We start from the raw sequence: 18506 nt of genomic DNA on the forward strand, positions 1-18506 counted from the left end.
CTTTACAAAACGTTTCAGCTCCAGATTTCATCAGTTGCTCTGATAAAGATGACGCTGTTCCCAAGGTCGCTTTGGTGCGGTGTGTGTGTGTGTGTGTGTGTGTAAACAGTGAGGTCAAAGGAGAATTAAGTGCAAAAAAAATAAAGAACAGAGGAAGTGTACTGATCATACAGTTTGGCATTCAGGAGTTAGGGTGTGGTGATTTTTTAAAAAAATTATTATTATTTATTAAATTCCTTCATCGCTTTTTCTTTCACAGGGCAAACGAAAGCGACTTACAACCAAACAGACTGACAAATATTCATGGGCGAGACCAGGAGCACCCACACCGCCTCCCACAAGAGACGGCGATCTTCCTTTAAAGCCCCAAACGGCCTCGGCCCCGTATATCTGAAGGAGCATCTCCACCTCCATCGTTCAGCCTGGACACTGAGGTCCAGCTCCGAGGGCCTTCTGGCAGTTCCCTCACTGCAAGAAGTGAGGTTGCAGGGAACCAGGCAGAGGGCCTTCTCAGTAGTGGCGCCTGCCCTGTGGAACGCCCTCCCTTCAGATGTCAAAGAAATAAACAACTATCGGACTTTTAGAAGACATCTGAAGGCAGCCCTGTTTAGGGAAGTTTTTAAATGTATGTTTTATTGTATTTTTAATATTTTGTTGGAAGCCGCCCAGAGTGGCTGGGGAAACCCAGCCAGATGGGCGGGGTATAAATAATAAATTACTATTCTTATTCCCTCAGGCCTCAGAGGAAGCCAACCTGAGAGCACGAGTGAAATATATATAAAAATAAAATAAATGTCCAGTAGCACCCTAGAGACCAACTAAGTTTCTTCTTATTGCAAGAAGTGAGGTTACAGGGAACCAGACAGAGGGCCTTCTCAGTAGTGGCACCCACCCTGTGGAACGCCCTCCCTTCAGATGTGAAGGAAATAAGCAGCTATCTTCTCTTTAAAAGAAATCTGAAGGCAGCCCTGTTTAGGGAAGTTTTTAATATTTGATGCTGTATTGTTTTTAACACTCGATTGGAAGCCACCCAAAATGATAATTTATTTATTATTTATTATTATTATTATTATTATTATTATTATTATTATTATTATTAGCTTTCGTGTGCATGCACACTTCACTAAGGAGGGGCAGGAGAGGGGAGAGTGACAGGCCCACAGGCGAAACAGAGAGACCCGAGCTCTCAGGCCTGCCGAAGCAGAGAGGAAAGCTCAGTGGGTGAAGAAAGAGGGCGGGCGGATTTGTTGGCGTCGTCGCCAAGCTGGGCGGTGAGCGCCCGCCCAGCTTCGGCAGCAGGAGGCGGAGCTGGAGGGCGGGTTGTCACTCAAGAGGAGACATGGGCTGGGCTGGCGAGACAAAGGCAGAAAAGCGAGCGGCGGTGGGCGGAGTCTGAGTGCCAGGCAGTGCCGGCCGGTGTCTGGCCCGAGCGGAGGGGCGTGGCCCGAGCGAAGAGGGGCGGAGACTCCGGTTTGTCGCGGTGAGCTGAAACTTGCGGAGGAAGCAGCAGCCGCCAGAACTGAAAAAAAGCCATGGCGGAGGCGGCAGCCGAGAAAGGTGAGCGCGAGCCGCGCCTGTCACGTGACCGTCGTTAGGGCACGTGACGGACTGTGCGTTTCCTTCCCTCCCCGCTCTTCTTTTGCTTAATTGCCAATAAGAGAAAGAGGAAATCACGGTCCTTCCTCCCGTTAATAGAGAACTGAAGTGCGCGCGTGCGAGGCTCTTTGCACATGCTCAGAGCTTCACTGCCCAAGCTCAGAATCGACCTATTGATCGCTTGCCTGGAGGCCCTTCCTTTTTTTACACACCTCTCCGGGCGTTAAAAATAATGTCTTGTACTCAAGCCCTGCTTAAGCCTTCCTCCTTGCCTCTACACTGAATTTCTTACGGGCTGAGCGGCGTGGTGGGCAGATTTCCTCCCCCTTCCCCCACTGAATATCGCCTGACGGTCATTTTAGAGGGGTTGTGTTTCTGTGTTTTGCCTTTGCCTTTAGGGAGTCCTTGCTTCTCTCTTGTTCCACTGAGTCTGTTTTTGTGGTCCCAGCTTGAGCCCAATATCGTATTTACATGAAGATTTACCGGTATATTCTGCTTCTTAACTCGATGTCCTGTCAAATATTAAAACCTAGGAACATGTATATAGATACTTCCAAGAAAATACAAAATAAACCTGTAGCAAATGCTTCCCTGCATGCACATTCAAATTATAAGCTTTGCAATGATCAGTGTGAAGTTGAATTGAATTGAATTGATCTTTATTACGGCCATTGGCCCGTCACACAACAGTTTCCCATACCACCATAATGTACTTGAACCTCCAAATTTAAAACCGCCAAAACTTACAAAAAAAAACAGACAAGAACCAAGCAAAACAAAAACAGAAGACCAACATCATACATTACAACAAATTTGTAGCATGAACATCGCCCTCTGCTCATAAATTGATAGAAGACATCAATGGTGATATCACCTAATTACATCCTAAAACATAGATCATGGTTTAAAGGGATTATCCGAGCCACACAGGAGTCCGTTTCTCTTCTTTAGGGATAGGACGCTGATCAAGAATCTGGCAACCATGAGTGATCTTAGGGGGTCATCATCATTTAATAGACCAGTGTGAAGTTCCTTTCTGTGATTCCTGCCCCACCTCTTTTCTCTGCCGGGAACCACATGAAAGTAGGGTCCCATTGAAATACACTGCAATATTTGATGTGAACATATTAGCTGTTTTCAGGGTGGCGATGTAAGTGCTACCATAATTATGTTAGCAAGCAAAAACAGTGTTGTATCCAGCTTAGTTTTACTTAAGAGTAGACCCTTTATAATAATAATACTAATTTATTATTTATACCCAGCCCATCTGGCTGGGTTTCCCTTTGGAATTAATGTACCTAAGTTAGCCATGGCTATTAATTTCAAGAAGTCTACTCTTGAGTAGAACTAACATCAGCTACAGTCCACAATTTCCAAGTGGGGCACAACTGCCTTAGTATCAATTGTTTCATTGCACATTGTAATTGTGAAACACAATGATGGGTAAAATTGCCCTCTGAGAGACTTTCCCCCTCCCTTAGTTTTGCAAATTTTGCCTTATGCTCATTTTTTTCTGCAGCTTACTACAGATTCCTTGTGCTCTTCTTCAATTGCCTCCTGACCTTTGGCTCTTACTTCTGCTTTGATATCCCCAGTGTTTTGCAAGAGCAGTTTCAAGGGGTAAGTGCTTAGGTGGGAATGAGCAACAGTATTCTGTAAAAGGTCATATTGACTGCAGTCTTGAGACAAAATGGGTTGGTGGGGTATAAATACAAAATGTCTCTGAGCCCAAGTCTTTTCAAGCTGACCAGGTCAAAGAAGAGAGCTGTTTCCACAGCTGAAGGGCATATATGTTGGAATTATTTTTGTTGCAACCGGGACTCAAGCAAAACTATAGTTTAAATGCCGTCACAGTTTCTACAGACTAGATTTGTACATCTTTATCCAAAATGCAACAGACCTGGAATTCATCTTCAGTTGGAGTACTTTAGACATCAGGGGAGGGGAACGTATGACCTCCCAGATGTTGGACACCAACCTCATCGGCCTCAGCCAGCATGAGCAATGGTCAGGGATGATTGTGGGAATTGTAGTCCACCAACATGAGGTGTCTCATCCCTGGATTAGAAGGATTCATGGCTGAGGATAGGTTTATCATCATATGTACTAATGGAAAACTCAGTTCTTTGAGTGGCCAAAGTGGTACCATTTAAAGGAGAGGCACTGGCAGGCTCCAGGGAGACAATGAAGGTTTGCAGAACTCCACAAAGCTTCCCAATCAGGACTGAATGGGCCCAGTGGTCACAGAACACTGGTTTAGTGTTGGGAAGGGAACAAGATACAAGGTGAAGGTCTCTCTCAGCTCTCCAACTCTTGTCAGCTAAGATCCTTTAAGTAGAGATAGACCTGGAATCTTTTGCATGCAGAGCACTGATCGGTTGCTGAGCTGTGGCACTGGCCTGTCCTATATGTCTTCTCCAACCATTTAAAGTCATTTTCCTCCTTTTGTATGAGGGCTAACCAGTTCCTACTCCCTACCTATGATTCACAAGAGTCCTAAGAGTTTGCTATATGAAATAATTTTAGGAAATAGATAAAGAGCACTAGCCACTAAGGCAAAACAGGCAGCTGGGTGTCTTGGAATGGCTGGATCCAGATGTCCACCTACTCAACCCCTTGTTTATTTCTGGAACTCACTTCCTTTTAATCTGACTTGTTATATAGAACCTAACCTGTCCCAATGGCACGCACCACAATGGCACAGGGCATAATGGAACTGACTGTGTGGAAGGCCTGGGAATGACGCCTGAAGAGTACAATCTTCTGTATGCTATCTATGCCTGGACGTAAGTCATTCTTCTATATCTTCCTATATACATTAAAAAGTAAGGCTATCGGCATGCTGCAGTTTCAGGGGCTACTGATAGGCCAGCTCCAGCGTGACAAATGGCAGACAGGCAAGTGAGGAAGTAGCATGGGGGGCAGGTGGTCCATGCAAGCTGTTTAACTCTATGTGTGTGCGCGCATACATGCGTGTGTGTATGCTTCACAGTGCCATTTGGCCAGTAACTCAATGAAGCTCTCCCCTCCATTAAATGCAGCTGCAGCAAAGTTTGGCAGAGTGTAGAGGGGTACAGTGGTACCTCAGGTTACATACGCTTCAGGTTACAGACTCTGCTAACCCAGAAATAGTGCTTCAGGTTAAGAACTTTGCTTCAGGATGAGAACAGAAATCGTGCTCCAGTTAAGAACAGTTTCAGGTTAAGTACGGACCTCCGGAACGAATTAAGTACTTAACCCGAGGTACCACTGTACTTCATTCAGCAAACACCCCCTCCATTAAGTGCCTAGTTTTATATTTATCTTTTATCTATGTATATGTGGGGATGTATATGGGAAAGGCTGTCAGTGGCTACTAACAATGTTGACTGTGTTCTCCTGTCAGAGGTAGCATGTATCTGAGTACCAGGTACTGGGAATCACAAGTGTAGAAGTGTAGTGTTCTCCAGTCATAGAATTGTAGAGCTGGAAGGGACTACAAGGATCATCAAGTCCAGCGCCCTGTAATGCAGGAATATTTTTGCCCAATGTGAGGCTCAAACCCACAACCCTGAAATCAAGAGTCTTATGTTCTACCAACTGAGCTTTAATCTGGGCTGGTATGCATCTGAGTACCAGGTTCAGAGGGTGCTATGTACTCAAGTCCTGTTTTGGGGCTTTGCATAGGGCATGTGGTTGGTTACTGTGAGAGCTGGATGTTAGACTAGATGGGCCTTTGGTCTGCTCTAGCAGGGCTCTTCTAACATAGAAACAGGAAATAAGTAAAAGCAAACACATTTTTTTAAATAAAAAAAACCAATAACTCCATTTTCCTTTTGTTTCCCATAGCAATGCACTGGTGGTGATCATGGCTGGCTTTTTAATTGACAAACTGGGAAATCGCTGTAAGTTCTGAGGCGTTGAACTATGGCTGATTGTTCGCCCTCCCACTTGACTTCTTGCTTTCAGAGGTCATCTGGTGAATCCATTCTGTGTGCTCCTTTGTTTTCCATTTGTTTTCTGTGATGCAGTTGGCAAGGATGCAAAACGGGAGTTTTTCTTATGCGGCACCCAGTATACTTGGCGACCTAAGTCATTTAGGGCTTGAAACACTAATATGAGCACTTTGAATTGGGCCCGGAAACAAACTGGAAACCTTTGAAGCTGTTTTAGAAAGGTGTTGTGTGCATTCGAATAAACCTGTGTGAATTGGAATATATCTGTGCACAGTTTATGGTTGATGCCAGCATTTAACAGAACAACCCAAACTGTGGGAAGGTGCCCACTGGTGATACACCAGCTTACCAGTATACCTGAGGGAGCGTCTCCACCTCCATTGTTCAGCCCAGACACTGAGGTTCAGCCCCAAGGGCCTTCTGGCGGTTCCCTCACTGCGGGAAGTGAGGTTACAGGGAACCAGGCAGTAGTGGCGCCCTCCCTGTGGAACGCCCTTGCATCAGATGTCAAGGAAATAAACAACTATCTGACTTTTAGAAGACATCTGAAGGCAGCCCTGTTTAGGGAAGTTTTTATCGTTTTTTTAATATTCTGTTGGGAGCCACCCAGAGTAGTTGGGTTAACCCAGCCAGATGGGTGGGGTATGAATCATAAATTATCATTATTAAAAGCCACTGTGTCCAAACCCCAGTTCAGGAGAGACTGAAGCTGGCAGAGTGTATTTCTGCCAATGTGGGATTTCCTCTGCTAGCGGTTCTCCAGGTGTGCTGTTTCCCAGCTCAACACAACTGGAGTTTGGATTGGCAGAGGCTAGTCCATTAGAGCGAATGTGGCAGTGACCAGCCAACTCAGTCTGCCCTCACCTAATCTCCCACATGTTCTTTCTTACAACCACCCCAGGAGGTAGCACTGGTTGTCAACTTCCTCTTCCTTAGTCTCAGTGTTGCCCTTGTGGGATTCAGGAGGGAGGATGATGAGGACAGAGCTGCAATTACCTGTCATTGGCTTTGTCTCCACTTTGCTCTGGCTTCACAAACCTTTGGCCTCCTGCCTTCTGCCCTGCCATTTGCAATGGGCCCCAGCCGCCACTGGTTTGGATTACACAATATCACGGGAAGAGTGTTCACTGAGATGTGCCCGTTTGCAGTGAACCAGAGACAGGCAAAATGGGCCAGTAATGTTTCCCTGTTGGATGCCATTCCAGTTAATAGACAGGCATTGTGTGCTCAAGTCTTATCGAAATAGTCATAGACCTGGATCCAAGAACTGGCCTCCTCTTACTCCTCCAGTTTGCATAGTTGTTAAAAGCCCATTTGCCTTGATTTAATGAACTTCTTCCATCTTCTTCTTCCCTAGTTGGTGTATTTCTCTTCTCTTTCCTCACTGTCCTGGGATCATCCATATTTGCTCTGGGCTCTCACTTCAGAGGAACTCCATATCTCTTGCCACTGCTGCTGATGGGCAGGTTGCTTTTCGGCTCTGGAAACGGGTCACTAACAAGTAAGGAAAGAAAAAAAATCCTTTTTTCAGTTAAGACAGGGGTGGCTTAATTTTGTAGATTTTAATTGCTCTGCATTGCCTTGGGGAATCGGGGAATCCAAAGTCATATGTGTTTTTCATGGATAAATGTCTGTACTGCTGATTGGAGACGCTCTGGTTTCCATTTCTGGTCTTTTCCCTTCTCCTAGTGTTCACGTGGTTTCACATTTAGCATTTTTTGTGTGACTCTTCTGTTCACTACCTTGAGTATTTTATGAAAATATGGGCTATAGGTTATCAACTCTTCTCCATTTTCAGCATCTATCTTTTTCATGAAATCACTTAATAACACTGCTGTCTTTTCTGCTTTTTGAGTTGTGCAGAATCGTATCACAGCCTTCTGGTTCAAGGGGAAGGAGTTGGCTCTGGCGTTTGGGCTAACACTCTCCTTTTCCCGGCTCGGAAGTGTCCTCAACTTCTTCTTCACCCAGCAGTTTGAAAGTCACTTTGGCATCCAGTGGACTCTTTGGGGAGGTGAGTTTCATGTCAGCTTGCCTCTGTAGCAGGGGCCGAGAACCATTTTCAGCCTGAGGGTCACATTTCATTCTGGACAACTTTCTACGTCCCACATACCAGTGGTCAGTGTGGTCAGAGGCAAAAGTGGTCAGAACAGCGAACGTGAATTTTCCCTTTGTACAGTAGGCCGTTTTCTACATACACGCTCGCACTCTCCGCTCTATGCTCCATCCTGGCAAAACAAGAAGCATTATCAGAGACCCAGGAAACATTCCAGCCAGACCCAAACAAACAAACTCAAGCAGGGCTGGTGAGAGATGTGACTAGAGAGAGTGTGAGGTCTGGGGAGAGTTCCAGGGGCTTGATAGAGAGGCCTGGAATGCTGTGTTCGACCCCCCCCCCCCACCCGGCCTTAAATTGCCCTGAAATGGAGCCTTTCAAGAAGGTCAGTTTATATTGCAGCAAATACACTGTGTCATCCCTCAAGCAAGCACTTCTGTGTCCAAAATACCATATTTTCGCCAATAGGAAGTAGCAATGCTTGTTGCCGGACACAATATGATTCTTGACTCGGTTATTAGGCCCGTTGCAATGTGAATGCTGTCTGGAATGTGGCTGCATGAGTGTGCAGGCAGCTACATACACTAGTGCCCTATGGCATCAGTGGTGATGAACAATGCAACTCTTAATGCGCTTCCAAGTAGGAATTGTGCTTTGGTGCTAGTAGGGGTGGTCATCCTGCAAAGATGACCCTAACTGACTAGCTAAAATATATGTGTGTGTGTTGCGGCGGGAGAAGACCCTTGCCAGTTTCACCTCTCTAGTATTTTTTTTTTTTTTTGCAATTAGCTGGGCTTCCTGTCCCCAAATGAACCCAAACCATGTTCTTGTCTAACACACCCTTAAAGCATTCCAGTGATCACAGTTCCACCCATCAGTCATTCTTCTCTGCCTGCAGGGACTTTGTTATGTGTCCTGGGCTTTCTTTCTGCTGTCGTCGTCAGTGTGCTGGACAAGGTGGGCATGAAGCAGCTGGGATTGGATGGAGTTATCCAGCAAGAGTCCAAGAAAGTGGTACGTGAGGCAGAAGTTGCACTGAGCCACATACATGCTTGGTTTTCCATTGTGAGCTTTGTGTGCAAAGGCTGAGAGCCTCATTTATCATTGGCAGCCAGGAGAGGGAGCAAGTGCCTTTTAGCAAAAGTCTCCAAGCTGTAGCTCCCCAATTTTCTTTCTCTGCAAAGAGGGGGTGGTGGCAGTTACCTGAGTGCCTGTGACCCTGAAAGCTTTTTGCCCAGCAAGTATGTTGGACTGGCAGCTGTTTGGCCCATCTAGGACAGCGCCATGAATTTGGACCCTGATTTTGAGTCCGCAGTGACCTGGATTTTTGGTTCTCGTTGCCATGGGGGCCCTGTTTTGCTCTGCATCTTCATGCATTGTTGGTTTATTACTGGAAGAACAGGAAAGGGTCTCTTTTCCCCGTACATTCAATGTAGGGAGCCCCTAATGCAGGCTGTAAAGATACTGGCATGAACTGCCAGAGCCAGATTTGAATGAAACCTCAATGCTGCACTAGGCTTAGTGCTGGATTTATGCACAGGCTAAGTAATCCACAGCTTACGGCCCCAAAATATATATTTTTCACTACATCCCAAGTTTTACAAAACTGATTTTTTAAACTAAAGGAAACTGGGAAACAGAGTCTATGATATGATACATGCTCTGTTCCTGAGCTAGTGTTGTCACAGAATATTTCCGTTCTTATCCTTCCTGACTAAAAAGGTATAATAATTGTGTGGTGATCCTCCTTCCTTAGGTGGTAGTGGTGAAAATTCAGCCCTAGAGCAGGGATGGAAAACCTGAGGCCCTTTAGGTAATGTTGGACTTCACGTCCCATCAGCCAGAGCTGGCATGACCAGTGGTGAGGAATGATGGGAACTGTAGTCCAGGGACACCTGAAGGGCCAGATTCCTCATCCCTGCCCTGGAGCTTTTAACCTTCAGAGTTTTGGATGAGAACATGGTGCCATTTGCGTAAGTTACAGGAAACCTCTTAGGAGCAGACTGACAACCGAACCAATGACTTGGGAGACGTAGCCTGGACAGTCATCTGCTTGAGACTTTTTATATCTGGATCTCCTGCATGGAGCAGTGAGGTGAACCAGAGAGTTGAAAAAGACCCTCCAACTCTGTGATTCTATGATGTGCATTTTATTTTTCTCTAATTGGCAGCGGGTTCAGGATGTTCGACACCTACCACTTCGCTATTGGCTCCTGGTCCTGACCATCATGTTTTTCTACAACGGGGTCTTTCCTTTTGTGGCGGATGCCAGGTAAATGGTTTACTGTGGTGGTTTTATTTAGTGACTCGTCCCCAATGCTGAGGTTTAGTTGAAGCAGGAATGTATGAATGTTAATAAGTGAGATGTGGGCAGAATGGCCCAAACTCAGCAGAGTCCCCTCTACTACATTAATTTTGGCTGGCTCTGCCTTGCCAATCTGGTTCTCATATGTGGCCCTAGAACAAACTAGGCCTAGAAGGGTCCAGGATTACTAGTTTCCAAAGTATTCCCTGTTGGCAAATCAATACCATTCCTGTTGGGACTTAAAACTTGTAGGATGAACTGTCATTCATTAATGGCTGCACTGGCTACTGGTCCATTTCTGGGACCAGTTCAAAGTACTGGTGCACACCTTCAAAGCAGGGATGAAGAGCCTGTGGCCAAGTGTTGCCAGCTACAACTCCTGTATCACTAGCCATGCTGGCTGGTGCCAGTTGGGAGTCCAACATCTGGAGGTTTGCAGGGTTCCCCATCCCTGCTTCAAAGTACTTTATGGCTTGGAACCAGGGTAGATGAAGGTCTGGATTTTTGCTTCTGTTGCATGAGATGATTATCAGAAGACTGTCTTTCAAAGTCTTATGAACCATCTTGGTGATTTCAAAATACAGTGGTACCTCTGGTTACATACTTAATTCGTTCCAGAGGTCCGTTCTTAACCTGAAACTGTTCTTAACCTGAAGCACCACTTTAGCTAATGGGGCCTCCCGCTGCTGCCACGCCGCCAGAGCACGATTTCTGTTCTCATCCTGAAGCAAAGTTGTTAACCCGAGGTATTATTTCTGGGTTAGCGGAGTCTGTAGCCTGAAGCGTATGTAGCCTGAAGCGAATGTAACCCGAGGTACCACTGTATAGTAAAAACCATATACATTGTTTTTTTAAAAAAAGCATTCTAAAACAGAAAAAACATTCTAAAACATTAAATACATTCTCTCGGCCAGTGACCTCAGGAACAGTGCATTGTAGCCATCAAATGTCTGGGTGAACGGGGATGTTTTAAAATTCTTGCTAAGCCAATAATGAGGGAGATAGACACACCTCATCTCATTACTATGTCAGGTAAGCTGCTTCAGGAAAGTTCTTCAAGGATGGGAGATAAATCCTAATAACAACAGCAGCAAGAACTCCTCCTCTTCCTCAAGTGGGAGGGTAGATACCAAAGGCCTGATACCTTTGCAGAGCTTTCAGAAGACATTAATTCTGGAAAGAGTCCTCCTTTCAATACATCCTGAGTGGCCGCAGCCAAAAAGCCCCCTGGCACCCGGCCAGCCTCTTGGGCTGTGCTTGGTCTTCAAAGTGCCCTACATGGCAGCTCTTGGGTCGTATTACAGCTTCCTCAGATACACAGGCTGGGGCTCCTTTCCCTTGTCTTGGGAGATTTGGATCTCATCCTTTCTGACTCCACCTTAAAATGCTGTGACCTTGGCAGATTTCCTGCACTGCTTTTCTACAGTACATCAGCAAAACGTGTATTGATTGGAGGGGTTGAGATGTGACGTTAAGCCATTGGTACACTGAGACAATTTTAGACTCTGGACATAATGGGTCTTTTTTTTTAAGGGAGGTTGTTGTCTTTAGATGGTCATGTGTGTTACGCCACTTACTATGAAATGTGGCAAGCTAGTCATGCTGTGTTTTGGGGGGCTTCCACCTCATTCTTTTGACGTCTGCCTCAAAAGTCCTGCCCTGATAGCACCACTATATTAGGTACCGTATTTTTCGTCCCATAGGACGCTCCGTCCCATAGGACGCACCTAGTTTTTTTGGGGGGGAAATAAAGGAAAAAATTTTCCCCTTTATTTCCCCCCCAAAAGCAGGTCGGGGAAACCGAACCAGGTCGAGGAACAGCGGAATGGTGGCGCTGCACCTCCCTGCTATCCCCCGAGCTTGTGGGGCTGGCCGATGTCTGTCCGGCGCGCGGGCACTCTGCTTCAGGGCGCCCTGCCCGCCGGGCGGCTGGCTGCTATCTGCAGCGTAGGGAGCCCTGTGGGGAACTCCTGCAGGGCTCCCCACGCTGCAGATGTCTGTCCGGCGCGCAGGCGCTCTGCTTCAGGGTGCCCCGCCCTCCGGGAGACAGGCTCCTATCCGCAGCGTGGGGAGTTCCCCGCAGGGCTGCCTAGGCTGCGGGTATCTTCCTGAAGCCTGGAGAGCGAGAGGGCTCAGTGCGCACCGACCCCTCTCGCTCTCCACGCTTCAGCGAAAGCCTGCATTCGCCCCATGGGACGCACCCAGATTTCCCCTTCATTTTTGGAGGGGAAAAAGTGCGTCTTATAGGGCGAAAAATATGGTAAGTGAAAAGCAGAACAGGAGTTTGGCTAGGGATTTAAAGACTCTCTGGTCACAGGCATGGTCTACAGCAGGGGTAGCCAATGTGATGGCCTCTAGATGCTGTTGTACCATAGCTCTGATCAGCCCTGGGCAGAAGGCCAGTTTACCAAACAACGTTGTTTTTATTCTCAGGGAGCTCTAGCAATTGTAGCTTTATAAGGGAATGAAGGTCTCCTAATAGCTCTCAGAACGCTTAGGGAGCTGCAGGATTCCCTGGGGGAAGCCACGACTGTTAAACAGTACTTAAAATACATGGTGCAGATGTGGCCATTTGTCTGCAGAGCCCTTGGAAAAAAGCAAGGCAGAAGAGCTCAATTGTTTCCATATGGATAAAAAGGAAATCTTTCTGTCATGTGATCTAGAATCTTAATGGGGTTCTCTCTCCTGCAACCCTTTCCAGCAAGTTTATCCAAGATAAGTATCCTGGCTATACCCAACAGGCAGCTGCTTACATTGCTGGGGCAGTTTACGACAGCTCCCTTGTTCTCTCAGCGGCAGTCGGCATACTGATCGTAAGTACTTGTGTCACTGGCTTTGGTGTAACGCTTGGGCGGGGGTTGGAATTCCTTGACATGGTTTCTGCAGGGCAAGAGCTGCACATTCAGCTATTCCAGTGGAGTAGCAGGATTTTGCAAATCGAAATGAGGAGGGCTGGGTTTTGGAACCTGACCGCAAGTTAGATCAAATCATAGATTTGATTGCTTTTATATATATATTTAAAAAGCCTTACAATGTATTGTATTTTTCCGTGTATAACACCCCCCCCCCCGTGTATAAGACGCCCCCTATTTTGGGGGACACAAAATTAAGAAAAGGGGGGAGGCTTGCCCACAGTTGTTGAGCTTTGGGTGGAGGGGTTGCCCAGACTGACAATTGGTATCGCACGCGTCACCAATTCCGCCAATCATCTGCCCGCTCGCCAACATCAGCCGCCAATCGACAGCAGCATTTGCTGCAGCCACCAATCACCTGCCCAATCGCCACTAAAAATCTCCTGCTCGCGGCAGTAACCAATCCCATTTCTGACATTATTTTATAAGAAAAAAACCTCGTCTTATACACGGAAAACTACGCCATTTTAGACAACCAAGCAGATCGCCAAGCATTACAGCAGTGTATGTAGAATTATTACTTTTTTTTTTTCATTTTTCAGGATTATGTTGGACTGAGAGGTGTATTTGCAGTTGGCTGTGCAGTGCTGACTTTGCCCGTCTTTGCCCTCTTGGCTTTCACGTTCGTTCCTCCACTTGTCTCTACCATCTGGCTGGGCATTACCTACTCCTTTGCAGCAGTAAGCCATCATAAATGTGATATCTCCCCATTTCTGCTTCCCTAGAATACATAGGATAGGTTCTACATCATCTACCTAGCGCCTGCCTCATTAGAGGAAGTTTCCATGTTCCCTCTTTTAGGTACATGGGTGGAAACAAAAGCCGAAGCTGAAAAAACCCATTCCCCCTAGTTTAACGGTCTTACTTCTCAAATCACCTATTTTCTCACTGTTTCTGTTGTTTCAATCACCTCTTAACAGGCTAGCATGTGGCCCTCTATCCCCCTTGTGGTCCCCCAGGCAACCTTGGGAACAGCCATGGGGCTTGCAACATCTGTACAGATGATTGGAATTGGCCTCTCTAATGTGATTGTGGGACGGATTCTGGGAACGAAGTCGAGGTGAGAATAGCTGCTTTTCTTCCTTCCTCACAGTTGTGCCGTCAAAAAAATGACACCATTGTCACCATCACTCCCGAACCCCAGATCCCATGTTGCTCCAAGGCTTGGTGATGGGATCACATTATTTTGCATATGTCTACATGATTGGGCTGCCATATTTCCATTATTCATCTGTCAAAAATGGTTCTGGGTTGAATTTCCGGAAACCAGTTAAAATGTCTGGGGAAACCCAAGCATATGGCAGCCCACATTTCCAAAAAAACTTCAATTTTGGGTGGGGGAAGATTTTGAAGGGGGGAAAAAGCAGCCCACAACTTTGCCCAAAAATTAATAATTCCAGATTTTCACTTCTTGAAATAATGGCAACCCTACTACATGAGGGGATGTAAATTCTCAAGCAATTGGCTGTCTTGTTTGCCATATGTATATTATTATTTACCTTGCAGTGAGTTAAAGATCCCATTGTGGCGATGGCAACAGATGATGGTCTTCATGCTGGCAAACACCATTGCCTGCATTGTTGCCTCCATCAGCCTCAACATAGTGGACAAGAAGCAGGTAAGGGTCAGTATTTGGGGCATTAGCCATATTCTGCCTAATTCTGCTCCACGTTCCTGCCTGATAATATCTTTCCTTTTTAAATAAAAAAAGAGGTTCTGTCCCAAAGATTTCCTAAGGAAAGCATCATAATGCGCAGCCAAGGTTGGCTAAAATTTCAGAACCCCAAACTGGGCCATTAAGAAGACTGGTGGTGGCAGCAGAGTTCTGCCCATTTCTTTTGATTTTTGGTCCTCTCTCATTCTTTAAGCCATACACTAATAAGTCCGGTTCCCCCAGCAAAGATGCTATTGTGCAGGTAACCCAAAATCCTAGCAAAACAATATCATTGCACGCTGGTTTTTAAAAATTCAGTTGTTGCTAATTAAGAAAACATTGAATGACTTTATGCAAAGCCACGAGGTTCCACACTGTATCCAGAAATGGAGGATTTTGTCTTGCTGCATTTTCTAGTAAGAAATAAATGTTACAGGGAGTTGGTTTTGGTTCTAAAGCACCTTTTTCATGAGAGAACTGTAGAGCAAGAGGGGAAGCAGGTCGCTAAACAAATGAGTCTTAACTTTAGACAGACCCAGCCTGATTCCAGTTATTACTGCTAATTACTTTATTTAAAATAGAGATGAGGAGCTTGCAGCCTTTACCTCTTGCTGCTAGGGGTAACCAAAATTGATCTGGCTTGTGGGTGGTGGCAGATATGTTAAACCTTCTCCCCAGTTCTCTGCTGCTGCTGCTGCTGCTGCTGCTGTCATTGCGACCAACTTCCCTGAATAAGGCCACTAGGGTGTAATTATGACCTGGAGGTAGCGCTTCTCAGGCAGACCTGATAGAATGTGATTCCTGCTTTATATGGTGGTGAAAGAGGGTTTGGAAAAATCATAGTCTAGCACCCCAGCTGACAGCAAGATTCCAAAACCACAAACTAATGCCCAGTTTCATTTTCCCGATTTCTTTTTCTAGGGCGGAACATTGAACCGTTCAACAAAGCGCTCATCAACAGAGGAGCCTGCCAGGCAGCCTGTAGACACAGCCCCACTCCTCAGTGAGGTGGAAGATGAAGGCTCCATCAACTAGGAAGCCCTCTGTGGGCTACTATCTAATATTTCATTAAGGAATCTAAACATAAGTCCAACTTACAGTACAGTCCCTTTTTAGGCCCTTGTATACATGTAAGTTGGGCTTATGTTAGGAACAAAAGGGAAATCTTACACCATGAGGTTCTACAAATCTGCCATGTGCCGAGAACGCCTGTAATACTGCCTCTTGGTCACTGGAGCTGTTTAAGTGCGGTCTTAGAAGAATACTTCAACAAGAGGACAGTTATTTCCTGGCTCTCCAGTACAGGTAGAATTTTTCTGCATGCTGTAGTTTGAAAAGCACAGAAGCAACACTAATGGAAGTCAAATCCTACTGAAATCAATGGGAATTCAGTGAGTAAATTTGCAAGTTACATCTTTATCATATAAGACCCACTTAAGCATTGGGATATTCAAAACATGTCTTCTAAGAATCTCTGCTGCAGGCCTAGGTATCTATCCTGTTATTATGTTTGCAGGTAGTGTGGACATCCCCTTCAAATGTAGCACCAAATCTCTTGGCGAACGTGAACCTCAAAAAGCTATGGAATGAATAGGAGTCAATATTATTTCATGCTGGCTCATGCCCATGTCTTGACCTAATCCGTTTTCTATGACAGAGGCCCCAAACAAAACTTGGTGTGTATGCACACTGATTCCTTGATATTAGCTAAAATAACAAATAGGAGTCCAGCAAAATACTGCAATGTGGACTGCTCCAGTTCAAGGTTATAAGACCACAAGAGCAGCCCTTGCTAGGTCTGTCCAAAGGCCCCTCCAGTCCTGTATTCCGTTCTCACAGTGACTAACCAGATGTTTATGGGAAGCCCACAAGCATCACCTGAGCACAAGAGTCTTCTCTCTACCTGTCATTCCTGGCAGTTGACATTCAGAAGCATACTGCGACTGAAAGAGAGGGAGACTACAGAGGAAAGGGCTATCACTACACCTTGTGGTAGTTGTAACTATGCACTGTTAGGGTTGCAGTCAGCCATGTCCTTTTCCAGAACACTTTATTCCATCCCAAGATGGCTACTCTACTGGGCATCCACTCCTTAGCATTTCCCTCAAGCTGCTACTATCTGCCTCTTGTAGTGCTTAGATTGACAATTGGAGAGTGAGCTTGCTATTAGTATATAGGACATACATGCACATGCAGTGGATGAAAAGAAATGCTTTACTTATTTGATGGTTTTATAATTCTTGACAAACATAAGTGCAAATTGATCAAGATCCCCAATGGAAAAGTTTTCAGTGAGTTGGTTGCCTGCCTGCAAATGCCTACATTCTTGCATTGCTGGGGTTGGACTAGATGACCCTTGGGCTCCCTTCCAACTCTACAGTTCTATGATTCTGTGAAACAGATAATGCTAGCACCTTCCTTCAGGCTATTAAATCTTGCCAAAACTTATCCATGATTACATTCAAGAGCTTGGTGTGGAGCCAGCAACACAACAGGTACTGGAAAAACAACTTCTTGGCTTTCATCCCAGGCTTTTACATGGATGTTAGCTGTGAGCTATTTGAATAACATATCTATAATACCAGGAGTAGTAGAATCTGTGGCTGTCTAGATTATTGGTGGATTACAGCTTCCATTATACCCAACTATTAGCCATTCTGGCTGGGGGCTTATGAGAATTCAACAATATATGGAATACTACAGGTTAGTTATTTCTGCTCTGCAGTAAAATATATTTAAAAAGCTGCATTTGACGAATGCCCTCAGTTATCACCTAGTAGGTCTTACCTATTGCATGAATTTGGGCCTTGCCCGGTCTGCAAATGCCCATATGCAGAGAGCTTCCACCAACAATACCGTGTTTGGAGTAAAGTATTTTTTCCATACCTCCTATGAAGTTCTTGCTCTGCTGATGTCCAAAGAGTTGGGGCTTTTGTGCTCATGTAGCTTTCCAGCACACACCAAATCAGTATTACTAACACAGGACTGTTACGGAGAAAGTGCTTCCAAGTCTTCCGAAAGGAATTATGTACATCATTAAATATTCCTACTCCAGCAGTGGGTAAGGTGGCAGCTATTACCAGCATTATCTTTCTTTGGTACTAGAGTTTAGTAATGTAAACATAAATTTATAGGGAAAATGTAGGTCATATTTTTGGTCATAAGGCTACAGAAAAATCTGAAGCAGGGCAGTACTCTGATTCTTAGAAGCCTCAAGGAGGCTTGTCAGATTAATAACACAAATTAAAAATGTAGTACTCTACCCAGAACAACTTCCAGTCTTTCCCTTTTTCCACAATATCTCTTTTTACACCTAGTGATTATGTACAGGAATTTCTACGCTATACTGCAACAGAATGCTGATTTTGGCTTGCTAACGCCACTAGGAGAAAGGAATTAAAAGATTTTTAATATTTCTTAAATGATTTCCTTGAAGTTGTGTGACCACACCAGTATTAAATCACTAGCACAAGTTGATTAACTTAATGACAACACTGCTCATTTTCAAGCACTGGAGAAAAGAGTATAGCTTAATGTTGCTGAGAGGTCAAATTAGGAACCATCTGCAGACAACCAGAGAATTGCATTGAAAGGCAGCTACTATCTTCAGCTAATGTGAGGACAGAACAGATGGTACAGAAATGAATCCAATAAAGTTAACGCTTCTTTCCTAGTGATTGAAGACTGAGTCAGCCTTAAGGTATTTTACTGCAAAAGAAACATTCTGTTAGCAATATTAAAAAGTGAAGGAGGTAGAAAAACATTCCCCTCCCTGCATAGAGAGTATATATTTAGAAAATGGACTATTTATACTGTAACCTGCTACAAAGATGTTGAGGTAGGGGTTAAGGTGAAAACTAGTCAGTAAAGGGTTTCAAGTCACTGTAGCATAGCTAATGACAATACCACTTCACTGGCCAATAACACACAAAATAAAGTTCTGAGTATTCTGTTTACTTTTTCTTGCAATAGTACTGGCATCAGTGAATTTACACAGCAAAGCATGGGGAACTCTTCTAATAACTTGCATAGCCAAATTGGATGGCCT

General features: G+C 45.1%; 1 protein-coding gene across 1 annotated transcript; it reads left to right on the plus strand.

Annotated features, from left to right (window-relative positions):
- Positions 1 to 1317: 1317 nt before the first annotated feature.
- Positions 1318 to 18414, plus strand: LOC309356518 (lysosomal dipeptide transporter MFSD1-like). The gene is made up of 13 exons (XM_081888026.1): positions 1318 to 1557; positions 3116 to 3216; positions 4261 to 4382; positions 5425 to 5480; positions 6889 to 7032; positions 7387 to 7545; positions 8486 to 8601; positions 9759 to 9859; positions 12594 to 12705; positions 13347 to 13484; positions 13725 to 13864; positions 14311 to 14422; positions 15380 to 18414. The coding sequence occupies exons 1-13, from the start codon at positions 1533 to 1535 to the stop codon at positions 15491 to 15493; spliced, it is 1440 nt and encodes a 479-aa protein (XP_081744152.1). The 5' UTR covers positions 1318 to 1532; the 3' UTR covers positions 15494 to 18414.
- The last annotated feature ends 92 nt before the right edge of the window (positions 18415 to 18506 follow it).

This window comes from Podarcis melisellensis, assembly GCF_964234715.1.
Source record: "Podarcis melisellensis genome assembly, chromosome: 14".
NCBI classification, from domain to species: Eukaryota; Metazoa; Chordata; class Lepidosauria; order Squamata; family Lacertidae; genus Podarcis; species Podarcis melisellensis.